Source organism: Triturus cristatus, chromosome 7 (genome assembly GCF_964204655.1).
Source record: "Triturus cristatus chromosome 7, aTriCri1.1, whole genome shotgun sequence".
Classification (NCBI taxonomy): domain Eukaryota; kingdom Metazoa; phylum Chordata; class Amphibia; order Caudata; family Salamandridae; genus Triturus; species Triturus cristatus.
Window position 1 is genome coordinate 1593801343 of NC_140590.1, and position 27847 is coordinate 1593829189.

The window sequence follows — 27847 nt, forward strand, 5'->3', positions numbered from 1 at the left end:
AGCGCTTTATTTGAATCGCACCAAGCAATTCCGGGTGGATGGGTCGGGCGTGCACAAACGAGCCATCCCCAGGTGGGTCGTTTTGTGCATCAAAGCTTGCTACTCTTTGGCAAAGAAGGAGCTCCAGTGGGACTGCGCGCCCATTCTGCCAGAGCGATGGCAGCTGCCACTGTTTTGGGACGGGGAGTCCCCCTCAATGACATGTCAGGCAGCTATGTGGGCATCTTTGCACAGGTTCACAAAACACTACTGCATGGACAGCCAAGTCTGGAGAGACTGCTTCTTTCGCTGTTCTGTTCTCCAAGACTTTCTGGTGTGAACTTGGTTCGCAGACCCACCTCCAGGGTTGGTATTGCTGGGGTATCTATTGTAAGGTAAGGAATCTATAACTAATTCTCTCTTTCAGATGAACAAGTTACCTACCTTCGGTAACAATATATCTGTAAGAGACAGATTAGGTATAGATTCCTTATCTCCCCACCCATCCTCCCCGTTCTGCAAACTGATTTCTAGGGTCAGGGAATTCCTTTCAGTGCCCTAGTTTTGTGCACCAGTGGTCAATGTCTTGCATGGCTCTGCCCTTCCGGTGTGGAATGTCGTGTAAAGAATTGACACGGGCGCGCGAGGGCGGCGTCTAAGTAGCTACCGCGACGTCATCCCGGCGACCACGACGCCAACGACGAATGCGGAGCCGACTGCCACCTTTTGACGTGCAGGGTTACTGCTGATGAAAAAATTCTCCGGATCCAGTCTGACTCCTGGGGGTAATTCTAAGGTAAGGAATCTATAACTAATCTGTCTCTTACAGATATATCATTACCGAAGGTAAGTAACTTGTTCCTCATTACTATGTACTCACTCTTTTCCAAACTAGCACTCACCACGACTACTGCCTTCAAACAGCCGGAGAGTCCTGCCGCTACAGGATCAAGTGTGGTAGAAAAATAAGCCACAGGTCTTCGGCTTCTCCATGCTTCTGTGTCAAAACTGGGAGTGTGCACCCATCTCTTGCGCTGCAAAACAGAGTAAACTTTTGTATAATCTGGCATTCCTAGAGCTGTGGCGTGACATTTCTCTTTCAGCTCTAGGAAAGCTTTGGTGCATTATTTGTCCCAAGGGAGCGGGTCAGAGACATCTTGATGGGTCAGTCTCAGTAGGGGCTTTGCGATCATTGAAAAGTTCGGTATCCACTGTGTACAGTGACCAACCATTCCCAGAAACATCCTGAACTCTCTCTCTGTTTGTGATGGATCCATCTGCAAGATGGCTTCCACTCTCTTTCTGGTGACACCTTCCTGATTCCTTTAACAATTATATGTCACAGATATTGAACTTCTTTTTGAGAGTTCCGCTGTATACCTGGAGGCACTTTGTGTGAATTTTCTGCCAAGTGGTTCAATAATGCAGTGGTGTCGTGTTTAAGATCTGATTGAATATAGGGGGACTCTGTATATCCTTGAGGAAAGCGACACCACGTGAATGCCTTCTGCTGGAAGATAAAGGAGAAGTAGTACTGGCTATATTTGTGCCAGGGCACTGAAAAGAAAGCCTGGAGCAAATCAGTAACTGTAAACCATTCTGTAGTACAAGTAATTTGGAAAAGTACTGTAGTGGAATTTGACACTACGGGAAAACAAGGCAGCATTATTTCATTGATCCGCCTCTGGTCCTGAACAAACCTATACTTGCCATTCGGCTTTTGCAAACCCATTATGGGCGAGTTACATAGGCTTCCAGTTAACTCCCTTAGTATGCCTTTCTGAAGCATATCTTCAATCACTGGTTGTGTTCCTGCGATGGTTTCAGGGGGCAAATGATAGGATGGTCTTCTCAGGAGAATAGCATGTGGCTTCAAATTAACTCGGACAAGTTCTACACCTGTCCTAAGCCTAATGTCTTCCCCCGTAAAACCTCTTCCCTTATTTCTCTGTAGTAATCTCTTTAAGCCATGCTGGTAAACCTCCATCCTCATTGCCAATTAACTCATTTGGAGCCAAGGGAGTTGTAAAGATTAGCGCTCCTCCTCCAACTACTAGAGCCTGCAAATTGTGTGGGGGTCTCCACAGAACTAGCTGTGTATTTTGGGTTGTCGGTACATTTCCAACAACTGGTGTCATAAAGACCTCTGATATACTCTCAAGTTGGTGTGTTGTAGTAAGAACCACTCGTGGTATAACTGGATCGATATTGCTGGGAACCTCAACTATTGGGTTTCTCACAACTCGTGGGGCAATCTTTAAGATTTGTAAGAGTCGTTCGTTTGGAAGTGGATCTGATTCCACTGGAGCAATTGTCTGACTAGCACTAGCACTTCTCTCCAGGGTCAGTATATTTTTTGGGTGGTGTGGTCGGGAAGACTGCATCTGTTCTAATATTTCATCTCCTGAATCAGTATCTGACTCATCCCCTTCTAGCTTTACCTTGTCCTTATCCTTTTTCGTATTTTCTGATGTAAGAACCTGATATAATCTGGTTTCTTCAATACCTTTTCTCCATCCACGCTGTTATCCATCCCATAGAGCATTTCCATAATTTTGCATTGCTGTTCCTGTCCTTCTCTGATATTTTTCCTTCTCCTTCTTCCTAACAACTTTTTCGCAAGCATAGGTCGAGGTGGTGGTGGCTTCATCTCGTACAATTTTCCCTTCAAATGATCTGGATTCTGATATTTTTTTGTCCCATATCGCAGAAAACTTAGGCACCCTCATTTTCTGGAAATTCTCTCCCTTTATTTTAGATTAGTAGTCATAATATATGTTGGAGTACCCTCAGGAGGTGCTTCCTCCCCTTTTCGTACAGGAATAGTGACCTCTCCGATCACAAATTTCTTAAAATCCTTAAAATATTTCATAATGTATAAGCCAGTTGCATCTTGTATCTATTTAATTCTATGCCGACCTTTATACGGCACTCGAACTACAGTCATGGAATCCAGCTCACTATCTGTGTCACGCAAAGATTACTCGCCTGACTGACCAGGCCTCAGGACTTGAACAACCGATTTGAATCGAAGAGGTTATAACTGTTACCTCGAGACAGAAGCTCCTTAAATCCCCAGGCCCTGATGGCTTTTCAGCACTGTTTTATAAGACTTTTGACGCCCTGTTCTCCCCCCTCCTCACCAGGGTCTTTAACTCATGTACAAGCCCTGCCGCAATTCCGCCTTCAATGTTAGATGCCTCGATTGTAGTTATCGCTATGCCTAGCAAGGATACACGGCAATGTGGGTTGTACAAGCTTAATTCATTGCTTAATGTTGATGCTAAGCTCTTTATGAATATCTTGCAGGTCGTCTTTCCCTGTTGATGCCTGGATTAGTGGCCCCAGATCAAGTGGCTTTTATCCCCCAGCGACAATGTGCTGATAACACAAAAAGAATCCTAAACCTCATAGAAAAGTCTCATCGATCTCAGAGGGAAGTTATGCTCTTCTCCGTTGATGCCGAGAAGGCATTCAACTGCGCTCACTGACCTTGTATGACAGAGGTTTTAACGCATTTTGGCTTTGGAGAAAGATTTAGGGCCTGGGTGCTGAACAACTTTACGGGGAACCGCAGGCCTCGGTTAGAGTTAATGGAAGAAGCTCTGCCCCTTTTCCCATTTGGCAGAGCACACGGCTGGGGCGTCCCCTATCACCTTCGCTGTTCACGCTCTATATGGAGTCTTTTGCTGAGAAGGTCAGGGATCACTGGAGTGCGTTTTGGGAGAGAAGAGTAAGTCATTAAAGTTGTTTGCTGATGATGTTATTGTGGCCATTGATAATCCCAGAGATGTCCTTCCACCTCGTTAGAGGAACTGAGGGAATTTGGTGAGGCTTTGGGTTTTCATATCAATCTGAATAGGTCACAGACGGCCAAGAGTGTGTCGCCTGAACCTTTGGCCCATATCGCCCGGAGTCACTCGATACTGTGGACCTAACACTGGGTGAGAGAACATTCTTGAGCAAGTTGCTGGCGCTAGACAAAATATTCTAATAAATGTCTATTAAGATGTGAGCAATAGTCGACAGAAAAAGGCTTTGAAACCTAACTAAAAGTGCACATTTAAGAATAATCGCTTAGTGATTTTTTTAAATAAATTTCATAAACTTTTTGTAAGCACGCTTTCCTCTACAAATGAATGGTTAATATATATATCTAGTTGCAGTATTAATAAGGATTATTTCATGTTATGAAATCGACACACATTAGGTCTATGTGCCATTTTCTATGTGAAACATTTCTGCAGAAGTTTAAACGCATTTCTTAAAGGCAATTCGAACATGGTCTGCAAGTCGAATTTTATTTTCAAACTAATTTCCTCCAAAATTGAGAGCCGAAAAAAAATCAACCCAAGGATCATGGCTCAGAGTGCTGATGATGAAGATGGAGGGGATTCTGTACCTATTGTCACTTTAGAGGACATGGTTTAACTTCTTTGCTCTCTGAGCCGCCACCCTAAATTGCTTAGTCATAATATGCAGAGGACGAGAAAGAGCAGTAACTGGTTTGTTGTTCTCCATGAGATGGGTGATTGTGTTTATTTATGCTTTAAGCCTGGGCAGATGACTCTTTCTGGCACGCCTCCTCATCAAATGTCTTCCACTAGATGACCATAGAGATATCTGTTATGTAAAATGTTTCCTTAAGGTTGTTAACATGGGTGTATACGTTGGGTACCTATGCCATAGGAGGATGGGGTGGAAGTTGTGAAATAGTTTTGCTTAGTCATGCAGGTGATTGCGCAATATGAAGCAGGTGTCGAAGATGAGTTTGAAACACAGTACGCATTAGGGTTGGACAAAAAGATTTGCAGTAATAGTGTCTTATGTTTTGGGTGCTTCTTGAGACACCCCTTCTCGCAAAGAATGTCAAATAGCAAATTGGAACTGCTCTATGTATAATGTTGTAACATGGAATGTGAAAGGGTTGGGCAGCCCAGTAAAAAGACATGAAATATATACTTATTTCTTATTGTGCTCCATGAGCATTGGGTTATTTCTAAGAAACACTGCTGATGACGGAGATAGGCTGAAGAAGCGATGGAGTGGGCAGATATATTGCTCAAGCTGCTTCTCATATTACAGAGGTACATTGATTAGGGTTTCTCCCTGAACACCCAGTGTGTTGATCACCTGCATTAATGATTTGGCAGGCAGGTATACTGTTGTAGAGGGCAGGCTTGTTGGGGCTCCTTTGAGATTGGCAAATGTCTGTGCCCTTGGAATTGCACAAGTTGGCTTTTTGAAAAAGGTTCTGCGTTTCTGCTCCTTAATCCAGAAATTCTAACACTGGACAGTGATTTTAACTGTGTGGATGTGGAACTGAACCGCTCACCTCCCTCCGCTGCCTAGAATGACTGCTCTTCAGACCTAACACTAACAGAAAGAGTGGTTGTTGAATTGGGGCCTAGTGATATTTGGTGTGGAATGCCTTTGCAGATCAGGGATTATTCCTAATACTTGAACATATACACTCTGCCCACCCGAACGAATCTCATACTAAACAGTGCAACAGGTTGTGATTGTATAATGACCTCCGAATATCTGAGTAAAACATTATCATATCAAAAAACCCTTAAATCGATCATACAATTGAAGTTCGATATATCTGCTATACCTAGCTGGTGCCTGTATACGGTGGCACTGCAAGATGTCCACTATAGAGAAGCAATTAAGACTGCGATCAGTACTTATCGGATAATGAGGGCTCAGTGGGCAACCCGCTCATAGTTCGGAAGGCATTCAAAGTTACTCAAACTAATGTGCATGGCACTGATGTATGGGGTCTTGACTGTAGCTACCAACCTACAACTTTGAAGATAAAATTAAAAGTATGGGGTTGGAGTCAGTCTCCACCCCGGGCAGCCTAACACAACTGCCACAGCCTAGAAGAGACTCCTTAGAATGTTTGAATAGACTGGCTAAAGCTAATTGCAGAGAGTATATTGGCATGAAGCACAATGAGGGGGACATAGCCGGTTGAATGTTGGCCAATCTAATATGTAGCGAAATTTCACACGCCCAGATAGCAGTCGTCTGCAATACAGACAGATCATCAGCATGCTAACAGACCTAAATAAAAACTATATGGCATACTACAAACCTCTCTATACAGCAGCAGGAAAGGCCACAGATTAAGAAATATATTTGGCAAGCCCCGCTAAACCAGATAGATGAGTAACAAACGCCTCCGCTTGATTTACCCTTGGGGCTAGAGGAAATCTTTAGATTAAGGAATTATCCAGAGATAGAACCACCGGAAGTGATGGGCTATCTGTGGAGTTTTACTCCACAGGCGAAGGTGCCAGCGCTGTGGCTATGGGAGCTGTACTTGGCAATAGATAGGGAAGCGTTGCCACGATTTCCAAAAGAAGCCCCGATTATCATGCTACCAGACGGAATAGAGACCCATAGGACATGAGCCCTGAGGGCCATTATCGATTTTAAACAGGATTACAAAATATTGGTCACAATCTTAGCAATGTGAATAACTGAGGTCCTCCCCAATCTATTTCAGCCAGATTAGTCCGGTTTTATGTATGGCAAAAATAATTCAGCTATTAAATAATCGGTTCTTGAAGTGGTCCCAACCAGCAGTAACTTTTATACACCTGAAGAAAGCTTTTGGCACCCTTGTCTAGAGAGATTTGTTCCATGCACTGGAGGGAAAAAGCTTTGGGGGACAAAATATTTTCATGCATTAGGCTGCTCTACAGGACACCTATGGCCACAGATCACGACTATAAAATAGCATGAGGGGTGCTTAGGGGAATAAGGCACGGGTGCCCATTATCATAATTTCTGTTTACAGCATCCATCTAACTGATGCCAGCCCTAATTAGAAATGAAGAAACACTGATAGGACTCTCCTTGTTTGGTAACACTCCTAAAATCTTGGTCCGTGATTGCATGCTAGAATATTCCAGCTTTGTGTTTTACGAATATGCCTACATTGCTTTTCAAGAGAAGGAGACGGATGAAGTTTCACTCTTTCCCCATCAGTAAGTAGTGTGCAAAAGGAATTTAAAAAGAACTGAGATATTGGGTGTCTTTTCTTTTTCCAATCACACACCCACCTCGCTTTGAAGTCTGTAATCATCTATTTGTTCATAAAAAGGAATAGCAAGCCTGCCGCTATAGTATTGCATTCTGTATGGAATGCCCAGTGACTGGAGGACCAAGGAAATGTTCGAGTTTGATTTGGTTGAGCCCTTATTCAAAATGTATTGTGGAACTGAACACCGAACTTCTGCCTCACATCAGCCTTGTAAAATCAGAAATGTAAAATAAAAACCCCTGAACTAGGATTAAAAGGGTTTTGGTTGAAAGATTGCAAAATGTGAGGACATGGGATGCTCTTAACCTCGGAATTTCTAAATATCCTCAGTACCATTTAATGATAGAGAATTTTGAGGTGAGCTGTATATTTGAAGTAACAGTAGGCTTGGTTCAATCTTTGAATGCACACATTTGATTTCCACTAGAGGTATATTAGCCTACTTAGCTCCAGATATCCTTCAATTATCTTGATTTCTTCACAGTATTTTTTCTGAGCAGTAGAAGCACAGCTTCATGCTTGCTGGGATGCATGCAGCGTATTCATCTTGCATTGGAATTAGTTTGCACACTTTTATTTGTGAGCAGACAAATGCTTTAAAGATTCTTATTGCGTCTGGAAATTGCAAGATTTAGAGAATTGAATCTAGAACGGATGGTAAGTAAAGCGTAGAGCTAAAAGGTCTGTGCCAGCAGTAGAGAGTAGTATGGTTGTGTCAAACTAGATTCTCCTTACTAGTATAGTCGTCTGAATTGAACTTTGAATTCTTTGCTGTTCAATCAAGTTGATGAGATAAATGTAATAAGTGGAAATGTGTGCCCATTTACAACAAATTACTAAGCAAGTCAACGGGACCCATGGTATTGCTTCTTTCTGTCTTCTTATTCTATATTTTGTAGCCAGACATATTGTTTTTTTGTTTGGAGTTCTGGAATCATATTGAAGAATTGTTTGAAAATAGTGTTTTTAAAATCTGAAAAGGTGCTTTATTTTAAATTCTAATGTGTTCTCTCTCTCTCTATTTTTTTTCAGGACCTTCTGAGATGCAGAGTTCTGACATCTGGAATTTTTGAAACCAAGTTTCAAGTTGACAAAGTTAATTTTCAGTAAGTAAAGCTGTATCTTGAGTTGTTTAAGGAACATCTACATGGCTTTAACTGTTTAGGTTTGGTGAGAGAGAGGGGAGCGCATGAAAATTGTATACCAAATACGAATTCTGGGAGGGGGCATAACTATGGTTTGATAGGAAGGAAGACATTTATATTGTGCGTTTCCTCTAGTTTCAAAATGTATTACAGAGCAATCCTCAATCATTGTTAATATTGCATCTGATTGGCATGTTCCAGGTCAAACAAAATGGAATAGAAATCCAATTTCTTTAGACTCTCCTGGAAAGGCCATGTTGCTCGTTGAGCTGCTCTAGTGGGTCTAAAATCAGCAACAGGAAGGATTTAATTAAATAAGACCAAAGATAAGTTTTCCTCTGCTAGTGATAATTTGTTGAATTTCCACTGAAATCATAGGCGTGAATTGTATCAGTCTCTTTAATACTAGCTTTAACCATCAGTCAAGTTTGGCCATTTTCCAAATTGTCATGTCTGAGCCTAGAGCAAAATATTTTACAATGGTGCCTCCTCAATATTTCTGATCATCTGATTCTACAAAAATGAATATACATAAACCAAAGCAGCATTAAAAGCACTATTTGGAAGCCCCTGAAGTACCAATCTGATTGATTAGATATATTGTGTATAATTTGGGTAGGGGTTCATTATGTAATGACTTGTATGTGTTCGCGTTGAGCAGAGCAATATCTACATGATGCAAAAGAAGAGTTTCCCACGAGGTATGTTCCTTCTCCTTTATACTGAACTGCTGCGTAAAGTGTTTAAACACCCCTTCAGGTATCTTAGTTAAGTAATTTTTTTGATGGAGCATTGACAGCGTGTAGCAAAATTAGGCCTACTGCACTACAAGAAAAGCTTTTTTGACGTCCGTTTTGGATATTGCCATTGAGTTAAAGAAGGTGCATGCTTGTTGAAGCAGAGCAAATAAAAAGTATGTGGAGATGGTGGTTTCTTAGAACAATGTCGTAAATTGTGCGTGGCTAGCCACAACTATTCCTCAAGTTGTACATCGCTTAAAGTTTTTTTGTTTTGGCCTTAGCGTTTCCTTTCGGCAAAACAGACCGCACTACTGTAAATGGTAATAAAACTTCCCATGGATGTGCTGCAAGAGTGATAGATAACTATATGCTACAGACTGGTATAGTTTTAAACTGGTGAATTATTCTTAGTTCATAGAGAAACTGGGCATACTTATAAGAACACTTTATACTTTGAGTGAAAGGCTAAAATGTTAGACATTAATTAGTTGTAATTCGTCCTTTTTAAAACATTTTTTAATTAAATATACTGAACTGTTCAGCTGCAGCTAATGAATGCTATTGTTGATGTAATGATAAGAATATAGCCTTATGCAACCTTAAAACAACAAAGCAGAATATTTTAATATTAAAAAATAAATAAATGGTCAAATGATACTCTAAACCAAGCAAACCAAAATGTAACGAATTTGTTTGTTTCTGCAAACATTCATTAGAGGCAGAATGATGGTGAAGTTATGCATGGAACTTCGCTAAAGTTGAAGTGGGTTGCTCCCTGTAGACCTGAATAAGGAAAATCACTTTTCTGAAAATGGTTTCAATATCATATGTCGTGCATATACTCAGGGAGATGACAATAGCTTTTTTGGTTGTCCACTTAGCTTCGTCAGATATTGGGTCAACATGGCCCCACTTCATTTGGTAGATAAATAAAATGGGACCACACCAGCCATATGACCCCTGGCTTGTGAAACTCCATTTTGATCAATTCCTAGAAAATGGGAATCCATATTAACTCTACAAATGTGAAAAGTTTAATCTTAAAACAGAGAAAGGCGTCATGGGGTACAAGAAGTTATTAATAGATGATCATGAAGGAACAAGGTGACTGAGTAATGTAGTAGACGCAAGGGGTAAAGGTAATGGGGTGTATGTAGGAGTTGCCAAAATATGTACTATAGAGTTGCAAGGGTGTAGATGGAAGTACTTGGGTTAAGGTGGACCTAGCAGCATTCACAGAATGTATAGTAGGCACTAGGATAATGTGGTGGGTAGTGTTTAGGGTATAATGGTACTAGGGTTTAGAGAGGCATAGAAACTAGGTATAGGTAGTTAGATGTGCTATGGTTTAGATAGGTAAGATCTGCTATAACATAATATGGGGGTAGAGGTGCTAGGGTACAATTAGAGGTATTATGCAGTAGACAGTGGAGGAGCACTAAGGGTATAAGAAAGAACAGATTAATGTGGGTAAAGACTGGGTAGAGGAGAGAGGTAAAACGATATGATAGAGGAGAGAAGGGTTGTAGGTGCCCCTTGTCTGCAACAAAGATGGCATATAGTGGATAGATCAGAGGTTGTGGTCAGCAGCACCTTTTTCAAAGTAGAATTTTAGGTTGTGGTGCAATGTATATGCTGATGGGTGGTTATATTTAATGAAATTATTTTCTTGTCTTCTAGTGTCCTTCAATAACCTACATCAGCATCGCCTCACAGTGTTGCTTTGTATCCATCCAAAATTGTTTCTGGGGAATCATAAAAGAAATTAATTTGTTTGAAGCAATATCTTCATATACAGTTTGAGTGTGGTGGGAAATATGAATTCCTGCGCTTCATGCTCTTATACGCTACATGTCTGCAAGCTTTTGGTCTCGGTTACTTTTCTGATGGTTCCAATGCGTAACATATCATAATTTCCTGACTAGGCTTTTAATCTTGTAGAAGTTGGCGTCTCCTAGGAGGGGCATACATGTTAAGTTGAAGGTTACCTTCTAAGTGTCAACTGTGGCATACACTTATTGTCTTTGATTGTCTACTTTCACTTAATGATTGTGGGTTTCAGTTTGCTATGGAATAGTTTGGCACTTGTGACTCCTGACCTCATTTGTTAGTCTGTTTCGTCTCTGGAGGGCTGTTTTTTGTTAGTAAGTTCTGGTATTGTAACTGTGGTAGCCTACGGCTACTGATGAGTTTGAGATGGTTGATTAATTTCTATGTGAATTAATCCATTCATTTACTGTGTGACCTCTATGCTGGGTTTCAGGTCATTTTCCTGGTCCTCATTTGTGCCTACAAATAAGATTTTGTCAGGGGTTACTCCAGTTCCAGAGGGCTACATCCTTGGGGAACTAGGATGACGCAATTCTTACAAGTAGTAAGCCTGATCAAATGGGAAATATGGCATTAGGTTTTCCAGACCCTCATCTGACATCCCTCAGTGGTTGTGGGCAGCATCTGAATGTTGTCTCTACATAAGTATATTGGTAATCTCAGGAGTGCCTCTACCATATAAATGACATTAGGGTAAGAGGTACCAGGCTGGCTCTTCAGGTGCTCCCCAAAAGTTTCTGGGGAAATCCATCAAAATCCAGAATGACACACACTATAAACATCATATATTGCATCACAAAGCAGAGAGTAAAAAGGTTGATGGTGTTGTCCCAGAAGGCTCAACACAGATGTGGCACGTGGCACTTACCCAAGGGATGTATTTAATAGCTCTGCATTCCATCCATAGCGACCGAGAAGGTTCTTTAGCTACACTCTGAGATTATGATTGGGAACTGCATTCAGCGGAAGCTTGTCAGCTTTTCAAAGCTTTGGGAGAACTTTTTGTAGACCTATTAATAGGATGCCGCAAATTGCTTGTGGCATTGAGGCACCGATAGCCAGCGTCACTGGAGATGCACGGGCCAGTAAGCTGATGCAGGACGTTCTGGTACAGTTTTGCTTTCAACCCACTCATGGTGAGTTGAGAAAATTCAAGAATCGTGTTCAGCAATGATCCTCGCAGCCCTTACCAGGTTTAGACAAGTGTTCTTATCGAAAGAATGCGAAACTCTTTAGAGCATTTCCATCAGACTTTTATGCATACCAAAATTTGCCGTGGTGTAGAGAGCATCCACTAGCACAGACTGACTTCTCAAAATAAAGTCCTTTATTATGGGCGTTTGACCCTTCTGAATATAGTATGCACGTTTTTAAGGATACCAGAAAACCCTTCACTAGAGCCTGCGATGAAATGAAATGCAAAAGCATTCTTTAATGGTGCAAAGTCTCTGGCTGTAACCCCCCCTAGTGAGCCTTGTTCCCTCTTCTTGTCTAGAATAGGGCTTATTACTGGATCTGGATGATGAAGAGCATACAATATGGTTCACTTCTGGTTCACCTGTTTGCAATTACTACATGGTGAAAGTTGGCTAACAAAATTCACCTTTTCAGGGATCAGTGATTAGCTGTTTTATGAAAGGCTTAGAAAGAATGTGTAGTCCTTTTGAGACTCCAACAACTGCTTGGGAGTTAAGTGTAGTGTTGTCAAAATTCAATTCATCAAGGTGCCATTAGAGCCCTTGTGTAACTGCAAACTTAACTGCACTGTGGCATTTTTATTTACTAAATCTACCACCTGAAGATGAAGATTAAGCCTTACTTAGACTTTCCCAAATGAGGAGTCTTTTACGTATATAAGGTCGAGCTTGAACGTATCCTTTTTATGCATAAAGGGGTTTCTAACTTCTATGCAAATTAATCCATTAATTTACCATATTTCAAATCCCATCAACTGCAGTGGAGTGGTCTCTATACTTGCATGTGAAAATGGCTCTCCAGTACTACATGAGGGAAGGTTGTAATCACTTCTCATCTTTGTTTTGTAACATTTTATGGTCTGATAACGGTAAACAGCGATGCAGCTGTTGGTACTTGACTTCTGTCGGCGTGCCTGTTTGGATTGGAATATAAAAAGGTATTCTCAAATAGGTCGTGCTTCTTGCAGAAGTGTATTTATTTATACTAATACCAACAACATTAAGGTGTTGAGTCAAAAGTTTATGGCTATGCATATCCCGTGCTTGAAACGGAATAGTTACCAAAAATGTTATCCTCTGCAGATTCATTCCGGGTTTTGCCTGTTCGAAGGTAGACTACATATTCCGAGCTGGAAGAAATTAACTGAATTAAAATGACATCGGGAATGGAGTTTTTGAAACGAAGATAGTTTTTCCCAACCACACATTTCTCCGATTGCTGTAGTGTTAAATCTAATTGTCCTTGCTCATTATTTGTTATATTAGTATTTTTAAAACAAATAAGGTGAAGGAAGAAAAGACATGTTTGAGTATGCTAAGACTTTTTGGGAAAATTGGAATTTGAGGTGTGTTGAGGTACCAGACTGTACCTTGAAAGGATTAAGAATCTGGGAAGGATACTCTTGACAGAGAAGTTTTGGTACAGATAAGTAATGTTTTCTATTGTTTGCAATGTCTTTTTCTTTGTACCACTTTAGGTAACAAGTTACATTAGGGATTGCCTAGCTACATTTTTTTGTTGCCTAAGAAGCAGTTCATTTTCTTCCTGCATTCTTAGTATCCTTGATTGTGAAATGCTGACTCATCATTAACTGGGCATTAAGTAGCACTGGAATTGATTACTATTTTAAAGGTCAGAACAGATTTGTTATTGTATGATTTAAAATGACGATGAGACCTTGTAAATGAGGATCGTTTGAGAGGTCACTTACACCAGTAAGCTAGTGCCTGGGTGTATTGTGCAATTTGTATAGGGGTTAACAATGACAATTATGTCAGTTGATTGCAGGATATATACAAATTGGGTTTGGGTCCCTAGGAACTGTTTCAATTACATAGTGGTGAGTATTGCATTGATAATATGAATTATTACTTGTAAGTCAGTTTCATCATGTCAACACTATTAATCCTTATTTGAGACTGGATGCGTTTTTTGTGGGGGGGGGGAATTTGTGTTTTCATTATAGTGTGAAAATGTATGGATATGGTTTGCCAAAGTTGGAAGGAAGGTATATGTTGTATATTTCTACAAATGACTTGTATAGTTCAGAAAATAATGTGTGGTGTCGATTTGAAGATTTTAGAGACGCCATTATCTTTTCATTTGATTGCAGTGTTAAATCCTCATTAGCAACTGTGAGAACCAATCTAGTAATATAATGTGACTTGAATGAGACCTCGTCTACCATTCTCTATGGAGGATGTTGACCAGACAGTAAATAATGTTTTCTTCTAGCTAATTATTGACGTTGCTGGACTACAATTTTGTAGGCTTTTAACACTCCTCGATAAATGCAGTACTTCAACATTATGTGTTAAGAGGACATTCCGTAAAAGGTGCTTTAAGCCTTGAGCACCATATAATGGCTCAAATGAGGTAGTAGAGCTTTTATTTATTTTTAAACTCTCATTTTTGCATAGGTCACACACAAAAATCTTAGTTTTGGCTGCCAGTGGCTTGAGAATTGTGCAAAGTCTTTAAACATCCAGCATTTCAAGATTAGGGTCTCTAACCCATTTTTATTTTTATTCTAGCATGTTTGATGTGGGAGGTCAGCGAGATGAACGCAGAAAGTGGATACAGTGTTTTAACGGTGAGTTTTTTTGTGATTTTCATTTATTCCTCGATTAGGTATTGAATGCAAGATATTTTTGTATTCATCACTGGTCATTATATTCTCTCAAATACAAATGAATAAGAATTTTATCTAACAAGTACTTTTAATTGATTTATATGCACTAGAACTTTAAATAAGGAACGTTGTTGGTTTTTCTGTCAATCTAACTTCTGAAAGGATGCAATTTTTTGTTGTTTTGAACTCCTATAATTCTGTTATGCTTAGAAAAATTTGCATCTGCAATGAAAAGTAGTTAGAGAGGGTTAATTGACGTTCATGAGAATGTGGTGATTTGGTATTTATTATGTGGCCCCGGTAACTTGCATTGTAAGTTAAGTTTTGGTACTGAATAGCGGACTGTCTATATTTATATATATATATATATTTCTCTTTTTCTGTAGATGTGACAGCTATCATATTTGTGGTGGCGAGCAGTAGCTACAACATGGTTATTCGAGAGGACAATCAGACCAACAGGCTTCAGGAAGCACTAAATCTCTTCAAGAGCATCTGGAACAACAGGTTAATATTCTTTTTACAGAGGTGTTGAATTATATCTGTATTATTCAAACCTTTGCAGCCACTTAGCTGGTTGTATACCATTGCAATGAAAGTTGTTACATTTTGTTGGGCTAAACTTATTGCTTTTCAGTTGTATTCCTTTGACCCGTCAGGAAATTCAAATCCACATAAACTAACTCATGTTGCTGAGTATCTATCTTCTATTGCTGGGTGTGAAGAGAAGACTAGGTTCAGTGGTGGGAGTGGGTTCCATTTCCTCACAGTAAGTCAGCCTGCAGCTTCTGTTACCGAATGACCGTTGAGAAGCAAATATTTGATCCGCCTATCTGTGATCATTCCGTGGCATGCATCCTGGGCCCAGTAATAATTTTTATTCCTAATCCTTGAAGTTCCACAGTACTCTCCTGCTCTTAAAAAATATACCAATTAATGTGAGAGATTATTGATGCTGCTTTTGTTTTCCTTTCTTGCTTTTGACCTTCAATATACATGTTTTCCTTCACAATATCTTATCTTCTGCAGTAAAATACAGAATGTATCACAGTCTTGTGCAGACGGCTTGGTTTTGATCTCTTCTTGGCTCCACAAGCCATTATTCTGCAGATTTAAATCCTTGAACTTTAAACGTGAATGGATTTTTAGTGCTACTATATTTGAAATTGAAAAATGACGTTTATTCTAGTTTAGTTTCGAAGTCATAAATATTTAAAAAAATGCAAAGAAGTTGAATAATGACCTTATGACCCACTGTTGGCTATTAGCCAACTCTTACCCAGGCAATATCATTTTATGCCGGATATATCGAAGATAACTAATAGTGTATTAAACTTTTGGATTGAAAATTCTAGCTGCAGAATCCTTACCTTTTGAATATTCCCCAGGCGTCAAACTTGACCTGAAGCCTTTTCCATAATACCTTTCAGTGCTGAAAGGAGGCACCATGTGACTCCGCACTGACACCGTTCCACTCCGAGGTGAAGTGCGAAGCCATACAGATCTGGACTTTCTTCTCGTCAGAGACCCTTCCCTCGAATTTATTTTTGTCCCACTCAACTTTCTTCTTTCCAGTGTACAAGAGAGGTCACCCCCTAAGACGATGGGTTTTAAACCCTGTAAGGACTGTCTCAAACAAATGTCTGTGACGGAACCTCACCAGGTATGCTTGTGGTGTCTGGGGTCAGGACACGACTCTTAAGACTTGTGGAGACTGTGTGTCTATGTACCTATAGGCTATCGGGAATAGAAAGCGAAACTCAATCTCCAAGCAGCAGCATCTGGACCGCTCTAAGTGCCGCTTCAAGTCTTAAGGCTCAATACCGGTCCCGTTCCTGTAGTCGACTGAGCCGCCCTTGAGGTCAGTCTTTGTCACGCTCTAAGCCCATGGAAAATATAAACAGAAGTAGTTGATGTGGAGTTAAACTCCTTTTTGCCACTCCCCTGACGAAGTGCATGGGTGAAGCCAACCGCCTCACTTTTGAAGTTTGCCGACTCTGGCGGTGATGCCACAGCTTCGTTCTAGCACAGCCAGAGTTTCTTGGGTCTTCTGCTATGCTGTGCTAGATCGAAAAGTTCTATGCAGTTATATTCCCACTCTTCGGATCCCTACCAACTCGCTTTCGCATACCTTTGGGCCCAACGGAACCAAGAGGCCTTCCACCTGGACTAGTTCAGGGGGGGCTCACCCTCTGCACCAGCTGGACCCTGTGAGCTGCTTCTGCCCTCAGCTCCAGTTCCAACGACTCCCCCTGCACCCAAACCCACGTCAGGCCTTGGTACATCGACGCCTACCTAATCTCATGAGCAGGTGGTTCTGACAGTCCTCCAATGCCGATCTAACTCCGACCAACCGCGCACCAGAACCCAAACAAGGCACCAGCCCCTGCATTTGAACTTCCACATGGCAGGCAACATTTATTGCATTCCCTCTTTGGCACTGACCTGACTTTGACCAGGACGATGAGTTTGCTTAGCCCTATGCCGAGGTCAATGGTATGAGGACTTGCAGGAGATTAGTGGGCTAGATACCTCCCTGTTGACTGATCTTTTCTCTCCTCTTGGCCCGCCCATGAAAGAATCCGCTTCCTACGCGATGGTTATGAGAATAACAGTGGAAGTCCTTGATCTCCAGCCCCCCACCGTGGAGGTGAAAGCAAACGTGCTGACTGAAGTCCTACAATAGAACCCATTCTCCCTTTCAACTAGGCCCTGACTGATACCCTCCTTAGGCAAAGACTTGTACTGGCCTGCCAGTTAGCAGACAGATTGCCAGGTGCCATTGCCTTGCTCTGGGCAACCAGGCTGTTTTATTACAGTACCCTTCTCCAGAGAACCTCGTGGTGCAGCCTCACCAACCTCAACAATTTCCTTACACTCCCCCCCTGGGAATCAAAGGGAGTGGAGTGCTTTGGTAAACGCCTCTTCACATCAGCCATTGCAGGGACACCTATTTGCAGATACCCACATTGACGGCCCATCAGTGCCACCTACGGTTTATGGTGGGAACAGAGAACTTTCAGTTTGCAGTGCTCCCCTTCGGTCTCACCAGAGCCCCTCAGGTGTTCACAGAAGTGATGGCAGTGCTGGAAGTGCACCTTCGGAGATTAGAGTTACCAGTCTTCCCTACCTCAGTGACTGGGTATTGAAGGCGGGCTCATACTAGGCAGCATTCAACCACCTCCAGACGATGGCGAACCTCCAGCCGTCTTTGTGGTTCACTATTAACATGCCGAAATCACACCTGACTTCTTCTCAGACGCATTCCTTCAACAGAGTCATTTTGGACACCGTCTGGTTTCACGCCACTAGGAAAGAGTCCAGGGCATTTAGACTATGAACCCAATCTTTTAGGCTTGGTTCTTGATTTCAGTGAGGTAGACTCGGAGGCTGCTGGGACTGATGGCCTCCTGCATACTTCTGGTCAAGCACACCAGGTGACATATGCAGGCTTCACAGTGGGATCTGAAGTCCCAATGGGCCCAACATCAAGGAGACCTCTCCGACCAAGTCCAGATTTTGGAGGAGATCATCTGCAGTGGTGGTTGACGGATTAGGACTGCAATAGCTCCAGATCCCGCTCCCTTCCCTACCAAGAGCTGACAGTGATAACAGATGTTTCACTTCTGGGCTGGGGCAGCTGCCTTGGAGAGGTTGCACTGAGGGCCATTCGCTTGGAGCTGAAAGCCTTCCTGCTGTCTATCAACGGGGGGCTGATACAGGTGCCCATGGACAACGCCACCACGGTATGGTAAGCAACAAACAGAGCAGGGTTGGGATCACTGACCCTGTGCTAGGTGGCCTTGAGCCTCTGGAAATGGATGGATCGGCAAGGATGAGCCATCTGGCAGGCTCATTGAACACCATGGCGGACTAACAGCTGCTAGCGCCTAGCAGACCAGGAGTGGTGGATACACCCGGAGGTGGCACAAGGTCTCTTCTGCGAATGGGGAGAACCATGGCTATCAGTTTGCCACCACTTAGACTGCACAATGTCGGCACCTCTGTTCGTTGAAGTTTCCAAGGCATCTCTCGCTCTGAGCCCCGTTCCGCCTCTGGTGGAACTTTGGACTTGTGTACGCCTTTCTGCCGATATCACTCCTGCCTCAAGTTCTCAAGAAGATCAGAACCGAACTGGCCCAAATCATGCTACTGGCTCTTGACTGGGCATATAGAGTATGGTATTTAGAACTCCTGGGCTTCAGCATCTGTCCTGATCATGCTGCCCTTACAGGAAGATCTGCTGTCTCATGAGCCGAGCCAGGTTCTCCACCCAGTTCTTTCACAATCTCCACGGTCCTGCATGGAGATTGAGCAGGACCAGCTGAATTCCTTTGATCTACTTCCAGAGATAGTTGATGTCACCAGGGGCATCATGAAAAGAAGTGGGGGGGCTATTTTAATTTTCCGGCTACTCACTTGGATGTCACCTTCGTAGCCTGGTGCCCCCCCCAAAGACCAAGAAAGCCTGTTTTATTTATTTATTTGACTAGTTTTATATAGCGCTGGCTAGACCCGGAGGTATCAGAGCACTTTACATGAGGATCTGTGCGTTACAAGTTACAAATTACATACGTTACAAGAGCATAGTAAAACAATAAGAAAAAGAAGCAAAGTTACGGTAATTCGTCAGGAAGGGGGAGGAGGACACAGTGTGGAGACGGGGAGAACAGTGCCCAATGTCCAGCTGGGTAGGTGACGGCCAAGGGGGTGAACCAGGGCTGATCTCCTCTATAGCTGTCTAGGCAGTTCCACCGGGCATCGGACATATTGCTCGGTCTCCGGTGTCAAGATGATGAATGAGAATTAATCTGAAAAAGTCAAATTCAGGAGTTGGTGAGATGAGAACAGTCAAATCTAAGCCCAGGTGTGAGTGGGGGTCCAAGAAGGGGGGGTAGCTTCCAGGGGATTAAAGCCAAAAAGGCAATCACTAGCCAGGGAGCTCCCAATCAGAACTTCTCACCAGGCAGCCATTTTGAAGCTACTTGAAAAGGTTCGTACCTGCCGCATTTCCAGTAGCTAGATGAGTCCTGGCCCCCGCAGGACGTGACAGGGGTCTTGCAAGGCAGAGCAGTTGTGCGCCGTCATTAAGTCCGGCTGCGGGAATTCAATACTGCGGGATGTTCAAGAATGCGTTTATGGGCCGTTACTTATTGCATAAAAACGCTCTGTTTTCAGAAAAAATCAAGCCTCCGCATGTTCAAAGGGAGATTAATGGGTAAATGTAGTTAACCGAGTCTCTCATCAAAGTCCCGATCTCCCAGGAGTTCTCGGCAGCGGTGAGAAAGCAAACCAGTACGCGGGCCCCTCACCCACCGGCTGTGTCTGCCTTGTACCGATGTTGCGGGCAGGCAGGTCCTCCGCAATGGCAGTCTTTACTTACTGGGGGTAACCGGCGGTGCTGTACCTCGGTATGGGGACAGGGGGGGGGCTCCGCAGATAGTCACAGCTAGAGCCAGTGGTATCAAGGCTCCCGTCATATGACCTCCAGGTGCAGGCTCGATATCCTCCCGGCGCCATCTTGGTTCACATTCACTCAGGAACGTATCGGCTCATTGCTCGGCTCACCAAAGATTTTGGGAAGCGATGTTGAGTTCTGCGAGAGCCGCAGACATTCTGATTGCGGGATTTGTGCTTCTGGAGCCTGTCGCTGGGGCAAGTTATGGGTTTGGTGAGGCACATGTCAAATTGACTCCCTTCATCACGGTTGTCTGGTGTCCAGTTTTGTTCTGTCCCTCGCTCAGCAAGACCATGCATGGGCATGTTTAGAGGTTATTTTTTAGCCTTGCTCCGATTACTTGATCAACCTTCCTTGTTTAAATCACTGATTGGATGAGGGTTTTGAAAGGATTGCAGCATCTGTTTTTCCCTTCTACTTTTGTGATGCCCTAATGGGACCTCAATGTCCTCCTTACTTATTCGAAGTCTACTCCATTTGAACCATTCCACAGCTGTTCCCTGCTGCTCCTCCCCATCAAAACAGTGTTCCTAGCCGCCATCACCTCAGCACAGCATGAGTGAGCTTCATGCTCTGTATTTTCATTCACCATACACCTTCTTCCCAGATAAGCTGGTTCTGCAAACTAGGGCATAGTCTTTACTGAAAGGTGTGATGCCGTTCCATTTCTGTCAAACCATCACTCTTCCAGTCTTCTGTGCTCTGCCTCATCCCTCTATGATGATGAGAAACTGCCATCACTTGGACCTCCAAAAGAGCGCTCAGTTTCTACATTGATTATACCAAAGACCACTAGGTGGGCGATCAGCTCTTATAGGGGTTCGCTAGGGCGAAAAGGGCAAGGCTGTACGAAAGCGTACCATATTGCACTGGACGATGCTCTGCATTAAAATGTTCTACCATTGGCTAAAAAGCAGTCTTCAGAAAGACTGCGTGCTCATTCTACCAGGGCCAAACTGCTACTACATTGCAGAGTCCCTGTTATAGAGAAGGGCTCTTTCCCTGCTCAACTGCTTTGGTATCTAGCCAAAAGATGAGCAATATGCCTCAAAGTCTCTTTCAAAAGAACAAGTTACTTATCATTGGTAATGTTCTTTCAGGTAGAGACTAGCTGCAAATTCCTCACTGCCCCTCCCATTCCCACCGTTTTGTGATTGAACTCTACCCATTAAAAAGATCCCACATCTAGGAATCTGACCACTGGTCTATGCATTTGCTTTTGGGGCTTAATGTCTGGGGGTCATAAATAGTCTCGATTGCAGCTGACAGCGCGCAGGAATTACACCTATATAGGCCCCGTATGTCACTTCTGGAGCACAAGGGATTCAGTGCAGAGCTATACAGCACCACCTTCCGGTGCACAGAGGTACTGTGGAAAAGTTTCTGGATCCAGTCTCACACCTGGGGAATATTCAAAAGGTGAGGAATCTGCGGCTAGAGTCTGTACCAGAAAGAGCGTTGCCTAGGTAACTTGTTTTATAGTGGCACTATACTACTGTAGTTCTGTAGAGTGAGAGAGTGAAGAACGACCATATCTGTTCACTGATTAAGAAGAATGTTCTGATAACCGTGTCTAGGCAGTGTGTATGTCTACATTTTTTGTTACTTTTTCTTTTTGTGGATTGGTCCGGCACTTGCAATACTCATGCTGGACTTGGGGTTTCTCAAAAGTCTTAACTCTGACTCATTGGATAATGTTGATGGTGGCCCCAACTAAATAAATTATTTTAAAATCAACAACCTTGTTTATACCTAATGTTTATTTTCGTCTCAGACTGATTCCTTTGGAAATGTAATTACATGTTAAATGCAAAAATGATTACACTATGCTCATAAGTTTGACTTTTCTTTTGCAGGTGGCTACGGACCATTTCAGTAATTCTTTTTCTGAATAAACAAGATTTGCTGGCTGACAAGGTTAAGGTTGGAAAATCCAAAATTGAAGACTACTTTCCAGAATTTGCTCGCTACACTACACCAGATGATGGTCAGAATTTTTGTTATTAATAGCGGTCTGTGGTGTGTTGTGATTCTTGTTTTTGACCAGTTTGTCACAAGTGTGTAGTATCAAGTTTTAGTGGCAGCATATATTGATGCAAGCTAAATTGTCTGTGCTGGTTTATTGGGAAGGCTCGGGTTTTGTTACTTAGTGTCCACTAAGGACTCTGAATAAGAGTCTACGAAAGCTGGTTCTTGGCTGGAGTTTATTCCCTTTGAGAGACGGAATCCTCTTTCCATTAATATGTTGTTGGTTTTTGTTCTGTGGAAAGCCTGCTGTTTATGGCATTGCAGCACTTTTATTAGTCTGGGAGTGACTTTCAATGTCACTTTCAAATTTGAATGCCCACCAATCCACAGAGCTATGAGGAATTTTTGTCTTTTCAAATGAATCATAATGAAAAATTGACAGTAACCGCCTGTTTGCTTTTCTCACTACATTCTCTCAACTCTAACTACAGTGCAGTACAACAATTGAAGTACAGCTGCATACTCAATGTTTGGTTTTGTTGAGCTTCCATAGAAGGTATATGTTGCATCACCACAGTTGCATATTCCTCTGCTGTTTCAAATTCTGGTTCCCTGGCCTCACATACTTATCTCCCTTCTCCTAAATAAACCATGCTTAAATGTACCTCTCACGCATTTGTACTTTAATTCCTCTCCTTTGTTTGATGTCAATTGTGGTAAGCTGGTTATCAAACAGATATTTGTTTATTGTGTAATTGAAGACTTCAAGTTAGTCATGAAGCCACTCCCAAGAAAAATTAGCTCTCCAATATACGATGCTAATGCATGTCCTTACTATTTGGACTTCACAATTTAAAAGAAATCCCACTCTTTAATTACATCACCGTGACCCCACACCATACATGCTCCATTACACAACAAAACCCTGCTGTTTTCTGTAATCCCTTGTTGGTCTTCACAATCATCAGTGTCCTGTCACCAGGCATTTTGTAAGTGGAAATGTCTCTTTTTGTTTTTGATGACACACAGCCACCTGGTCTCTGCTCTGAATATCGGGGACTTTTACAGTATACATCTTTAGGAATGTAAGGTGTTGCACCAAGCCCTGAAATGCTTACAATATTCAATGAGAATGAAATCCATTCTGGTTCAGATGGACAATAGCACCAAAATGTAAAAGCGGAGGAAATGAGGTTTCAAGTTTTGTTCTAAGAATCAGAAACCATTTGTCAGATAGTGCTAGCCAGTAAAGTTGGTTATAGTAATGCACCTTCCTGATGCCAACTATCAATGCAAAAGCTAGCAGCAGAGGTTTTCAGGAGAACCTTGAGTGGCTCTTTACGACAAGGTCATGCAATGGAGTTTTTTCCATGGATTGTTCACACACATCTCTGTGCCGTCACAAGCAACAGCAACCATCTAGACTTTGCATCCCGATTTCATCAACCAGGAAAGAGGTGCAGTACCCTTTAATCAGTTGGTTAGGGGAATTTCCTTGTTCCTTTTCACCGATTTTATAGATGGCAGCAGAACTAATGGAACTGAAATACTCCAGGCTGGATGGTTTTGATAACACCAGAGAAGTCGTATTATTTATGGTTCCTAGATTTCCACATATTGTAGCAACCTTGCAAGAGGTTGATGTGCTGACTGGATCTTCTTTCTAGGGTTCAAGTTCAAATTCTAATCCCCAGCTCACTATTTTGGAGTTCAGCTGACTTGCTTCTGCAATTAAAAATTATGAGCATGTGAATCTCCCACAGACATGCATGTACATTGTGAAAGAGGCAAAATACCCTTCCAGCAGTACACCCTACCACTTTAGATGGAAGAGATTCAGCCTTTGATGCATACAAAACAATATCATACCCAACACGTACCAAGAATGAGCATTTAGGAGACCGTCTACTCCAGGGACCTTTTATGTAGTTCTAATGAAGTGAATAGGTTCTCATTTCGAAACTAGTTATAGCGTATGTTTGTGTAGCTGTGGATCACATGCTTTGCACACAGCTGTTATTTAGGGTTCGGCGAATGTTGAAGTTGCTTTGCATCCAAGTTTAAGTTTCGGTATCAAGCTAACTTGTGATCTCTCCCAGAAACAAAAAATACTTTAATGTATGTTCCTGGGTTAAATCTATGCAACATTTATCAAGAACATTGTCAGACCACTTCTTGGTCCAATTAAAGCACCTAATCCCAGCGCCTCATACACCTTTGGGTTGATGGTAGTTATCTTACGGGGCTGTGAAGATGAAGATTTTTAGGGAGGAACCGTAGACCCAAATTGCTGACTACTGTAACGAGGGTTCAGTAGATAGTCCTGGGGTCCTGTGCGAGGCATTTAGGGTGGTGATCAGGGTTGCATGTATCGCTAATCAGGGAATACTGAAAACACTTAGAACTGTCTTGGCGGGGCTGGAGAGAGACATTCACTTTCCTGGGACTCCAATATATGCAAACTTTGGCAAATCCTGTTTTATCGGAAATCCATAAGCTCACAGAATATTGTGAGATAGCAGATAGAGAGATGTGGTACATGACGAAAGGTATGCAGGCTCAAGCATTCGGGGAGGGCGAACTGCAGAATCTCACCCTAGCTGTGCTAAGACACCCTTGTGGCTCCAGTGAGTTAACACGGACAGGTGATCAATTTGTGATATGAGACTAAACGGAACCTTGGAGGATTTGCCATTGTTTTTATTACTCCTTAGATGCCTCTTAAGGTGTACAATGCGATAACACTTGTGTCAGTTAATATTTGAATGATATGGCACTGATTTGGTTAGATGACCGTCACCATCAATATGTTGAACAACCATTCACATTATTAGAGATCCTTGTTGCTATACAAGATCTATCCGGATTTAAGACCCCAGGTAGTAACTGTGTCCCAAGCGAATTCTATAAGGAATGTGCACATCTACTGGTGCTGTGGCGGTTGAAGGTTTTTCAAGACGCTCGTAAAAAGCATGCATTGCACCCCTCCATGCAAGAGGCCATTTCTGATAGAGACTTCTAGCTGCAGATTCCGTGCCTTTTAAATATTCCCCCATGCGTCCGACTGGATCCGGAAACCTTTCAGTAATGCTTCTGCTCGCCAGAAGGTGGCGTCTTGTGGCTCTGCACTGACGCCATTCCGCTCCGGAAATGACTGGCAGGGCCTATGGACACCACTCCTATGCACTGTCAGTTCCTTTCTTTCTGTGCCTCTAGATGCGGATCTGGAGTGCCTCTCCTCTGAGACCACTTTTTTTAAGGTCTCGCCTAGCGAATGCAGCTCATGCGCTGCTTCGCCTTGGCGAGATTATTGTTGGCGGTTTGGTGCGCAAAGGGAGACAGCCGATGTGCACGCTCACGGCGTCTGCATCAGCTTGGGCCCGAACAGCACATGGACACACGCACGGCGTGTCTTTCAGCTTGTGTCTGGACAGCCAGTGTGCACGCTCGCATGATCACGGCGTCTTTCAGCTTGTTTCGGACAGTGTCGCGGCTGAAGTAGAGATCGGAGCCAGAGACATGGAGCTGCTTCCCAGCCGCGTAGGCCCCTTGATACCCCTTCCGTCCACCGAGTGCTGTGCAGAGAGTCTGGGGGAGACCCTTTTTTCTGTGCGAGGGAGCAGGTAAGATCCCGTAGGATGTTCGTTAAAATGTGCACGTGTACGGACAGGTCGCGGCGTTTCAGCACAAAGTGCTTTCACTTTTGTTTGTTTCTGTAGCTCCCTGCCGCTGCTAAGAGGCTTAATGCAAAAGAATGCTTTAAATCATCGCAGGGAAGATGCATCTTACTGCTCGTCCACATCAGAGGCCCAGGATTGCATTCTGATTCTTTAACCATTTGTTTTTATCTGGCAGCCAGAGGGAAGAGCGCGCGAGCTCAGAGGCCCGGGGATTACATTCTGCCGCTTTAACCATTTGCTTTTATCTGGTTTTCTTATTGCTATTACATCTTGAGCGGTTCTGTCTTACTAGTCTTTGTCTTAGCCAAGCTCTATCTAGAGAACAACGAGCGGCTGCCAGGTCAAATATAATAAATAAGTGACATGTAAAGTAGGATTTGCACGGGCTCAGTTTAAGATATTTCTGGCAGCCCCTGATCACAAAAACATGGTAACAACGGTGGCTTATGATAACGTCCGGACTCCAGATCAAACAAGGTTCATTACGCCGGCCTAAACATCGAACTTGGGCACTTTCACGCTTTTCCTTCACTTTTATTGTGTCTGCTGTAAAAAGAACAGGCAGGTATAGCACGACCTGCACCTACCACTCAGAGCAACAGCCAAAGAGCCTTCTGTGAACACCTCGTTCTCCTTGAGCTGTTGCTGACGCTCCCTGCATCAATGAAACTGGAGTTTTACACCCCCCCCTCCACACACACACACACTCCCCGCGGCTTCGGCATGGAGTCTCGTCCACCTGCTAGGTTAGCTTTCTATATAATTTTATTCAAGCTGTTATATGGAGAAACATGTACACACAGTCCCTCTCATCTTCCCCAACCCCTTTCCACCTGATTGAACGACAGTAAACAGTGCTTCACAAATTTCAATATCATTCCTTGGCATCCAACCACAGAGCTCCTCTCCCATAACGTTACAACTAAGCGGGCTCGTTCCCCACCGCCCCTGTCATCTCTGGTGTCGCACAATTCTGAATGTTCCAGAATGTCCAACTACCTCAGTCTCTGTGGGCCGTGGAGCCACTTAAAGTTTTTAGCCAAGTAAGAAAGTAACATGCCACATTGTTTTCGAAAGGTATGCTCACGTCCCTGGGCCATTTTCTATTCCCAGGAGCCCAAAACACTGCCACCACGTATTCTCACACAGGAGAATTACTGTTGCCCACCTAGTCAAAATCACATTTGGCTGCAAGCAGCATACATGGCAGTGTTCCCACAGAGTACACTACAGATAATAGTCTGCTTCAGAGGGTCCTCCCAGTAAATTCCTCTGCTCAAGGGACCATCTAAGAGTGTTTTTTTTGGTTTTTTTACCCCGGATGCAAGCAATGTGTGGATAGTACCATATAATATGGGTGAGGGTACTGTCGCTACCCGCAGCTCCGACCACTACTGGAGCCGTCAATAGCATAGAGGCATAAAACAACAATCACACAGAAGGGGCCCCTAAACTGATGCTTGGGCAGGGGGAAACTGCAAATTTCAAAAAGCATTTGCAATGCAAGAGGTCTCGCTTTGACGCGAGTTTGAGCTATTGACATTGCAAATAATACCTTTTTGTTTTATTTTTAAAAACATAAATAAAAGGCATTATTTACAATGCCAATAGCTTAAACTCTCGTAACTGCGGGACCTATTGCATTTCAAATGCTTGTCTATAAAATTTGACAGTATGCAAGGGATGTCACTCCCCCTAAGACAAGTTTTAAGCCCTCTTAAGAACTGTCACAAGCAGATGTCTGTTGCAGGATTCCCATCAGATCTGCCTGTTGTGTCTGGGATTTGGCACGGATCTAAGATCTTCGGAGCCTGCACGTCGATGCACCCAGAGGCTATTGGGGAAGGTAATGATAAACTTTGTCACCAAGCACAAGATAATGTAGCTCCGGGAAAGCTCCAGGTCCAAGGCTCTATCCCGCTCCTGCAGTCAATGGAGCCAGCCTTCGTCGCGCTCAAAGTCCTCTGGTAAGCACAAAACAAATAAGTCGTTGAAGCAGAGTTCTGTCCTTTCACGCCATTGCTATTCACCCAATGAAGTGTGTCAGCAGTGCCAACAGTTCCGTTCCTGCTCCCAAAGGAAGCCAACTTTGAAGCCGATTCTGCAGCAGGTTCTGGCACAGAGTTTCCGGGGCCTTCAGCCACAATGCGCCAGATCGAGG

The 27847-nt window shown here is 43.0% G+C and overlaps 1 protein-coding gene across 4 annotated transcripts in view; it reads left to right on the top strand.

Moving 5' to 3' along the window:
• The window catches only part of GNAS (GNAS complex locus), an 812652-nt gene that overhangs the window by 755230 nt on the left and 29575 nt on the right, over positions 1-27847 (top strand). For all 4 annotated transcript variants that reach the window (XM_085619449.1, XM_085619450.1, XM_085619451.1 and 1 more), the window contains 4 exons: positions 8069-8142; positions 14483-14541; positions 14967-15087; positions 21895-22025. In XM_085619449.1, coding sequence (XP_085475575.1) covers positions 8069-8142; positions 14483-14541; positions 14967-15087; positions 21895-22025 — 385 coding nt within the window. The remainder of the gene's footprint in view (positions 1-8068; positions 8143-14482; positions 14542-14966; positions 15088-21894; positions 22026-27847) is intronic.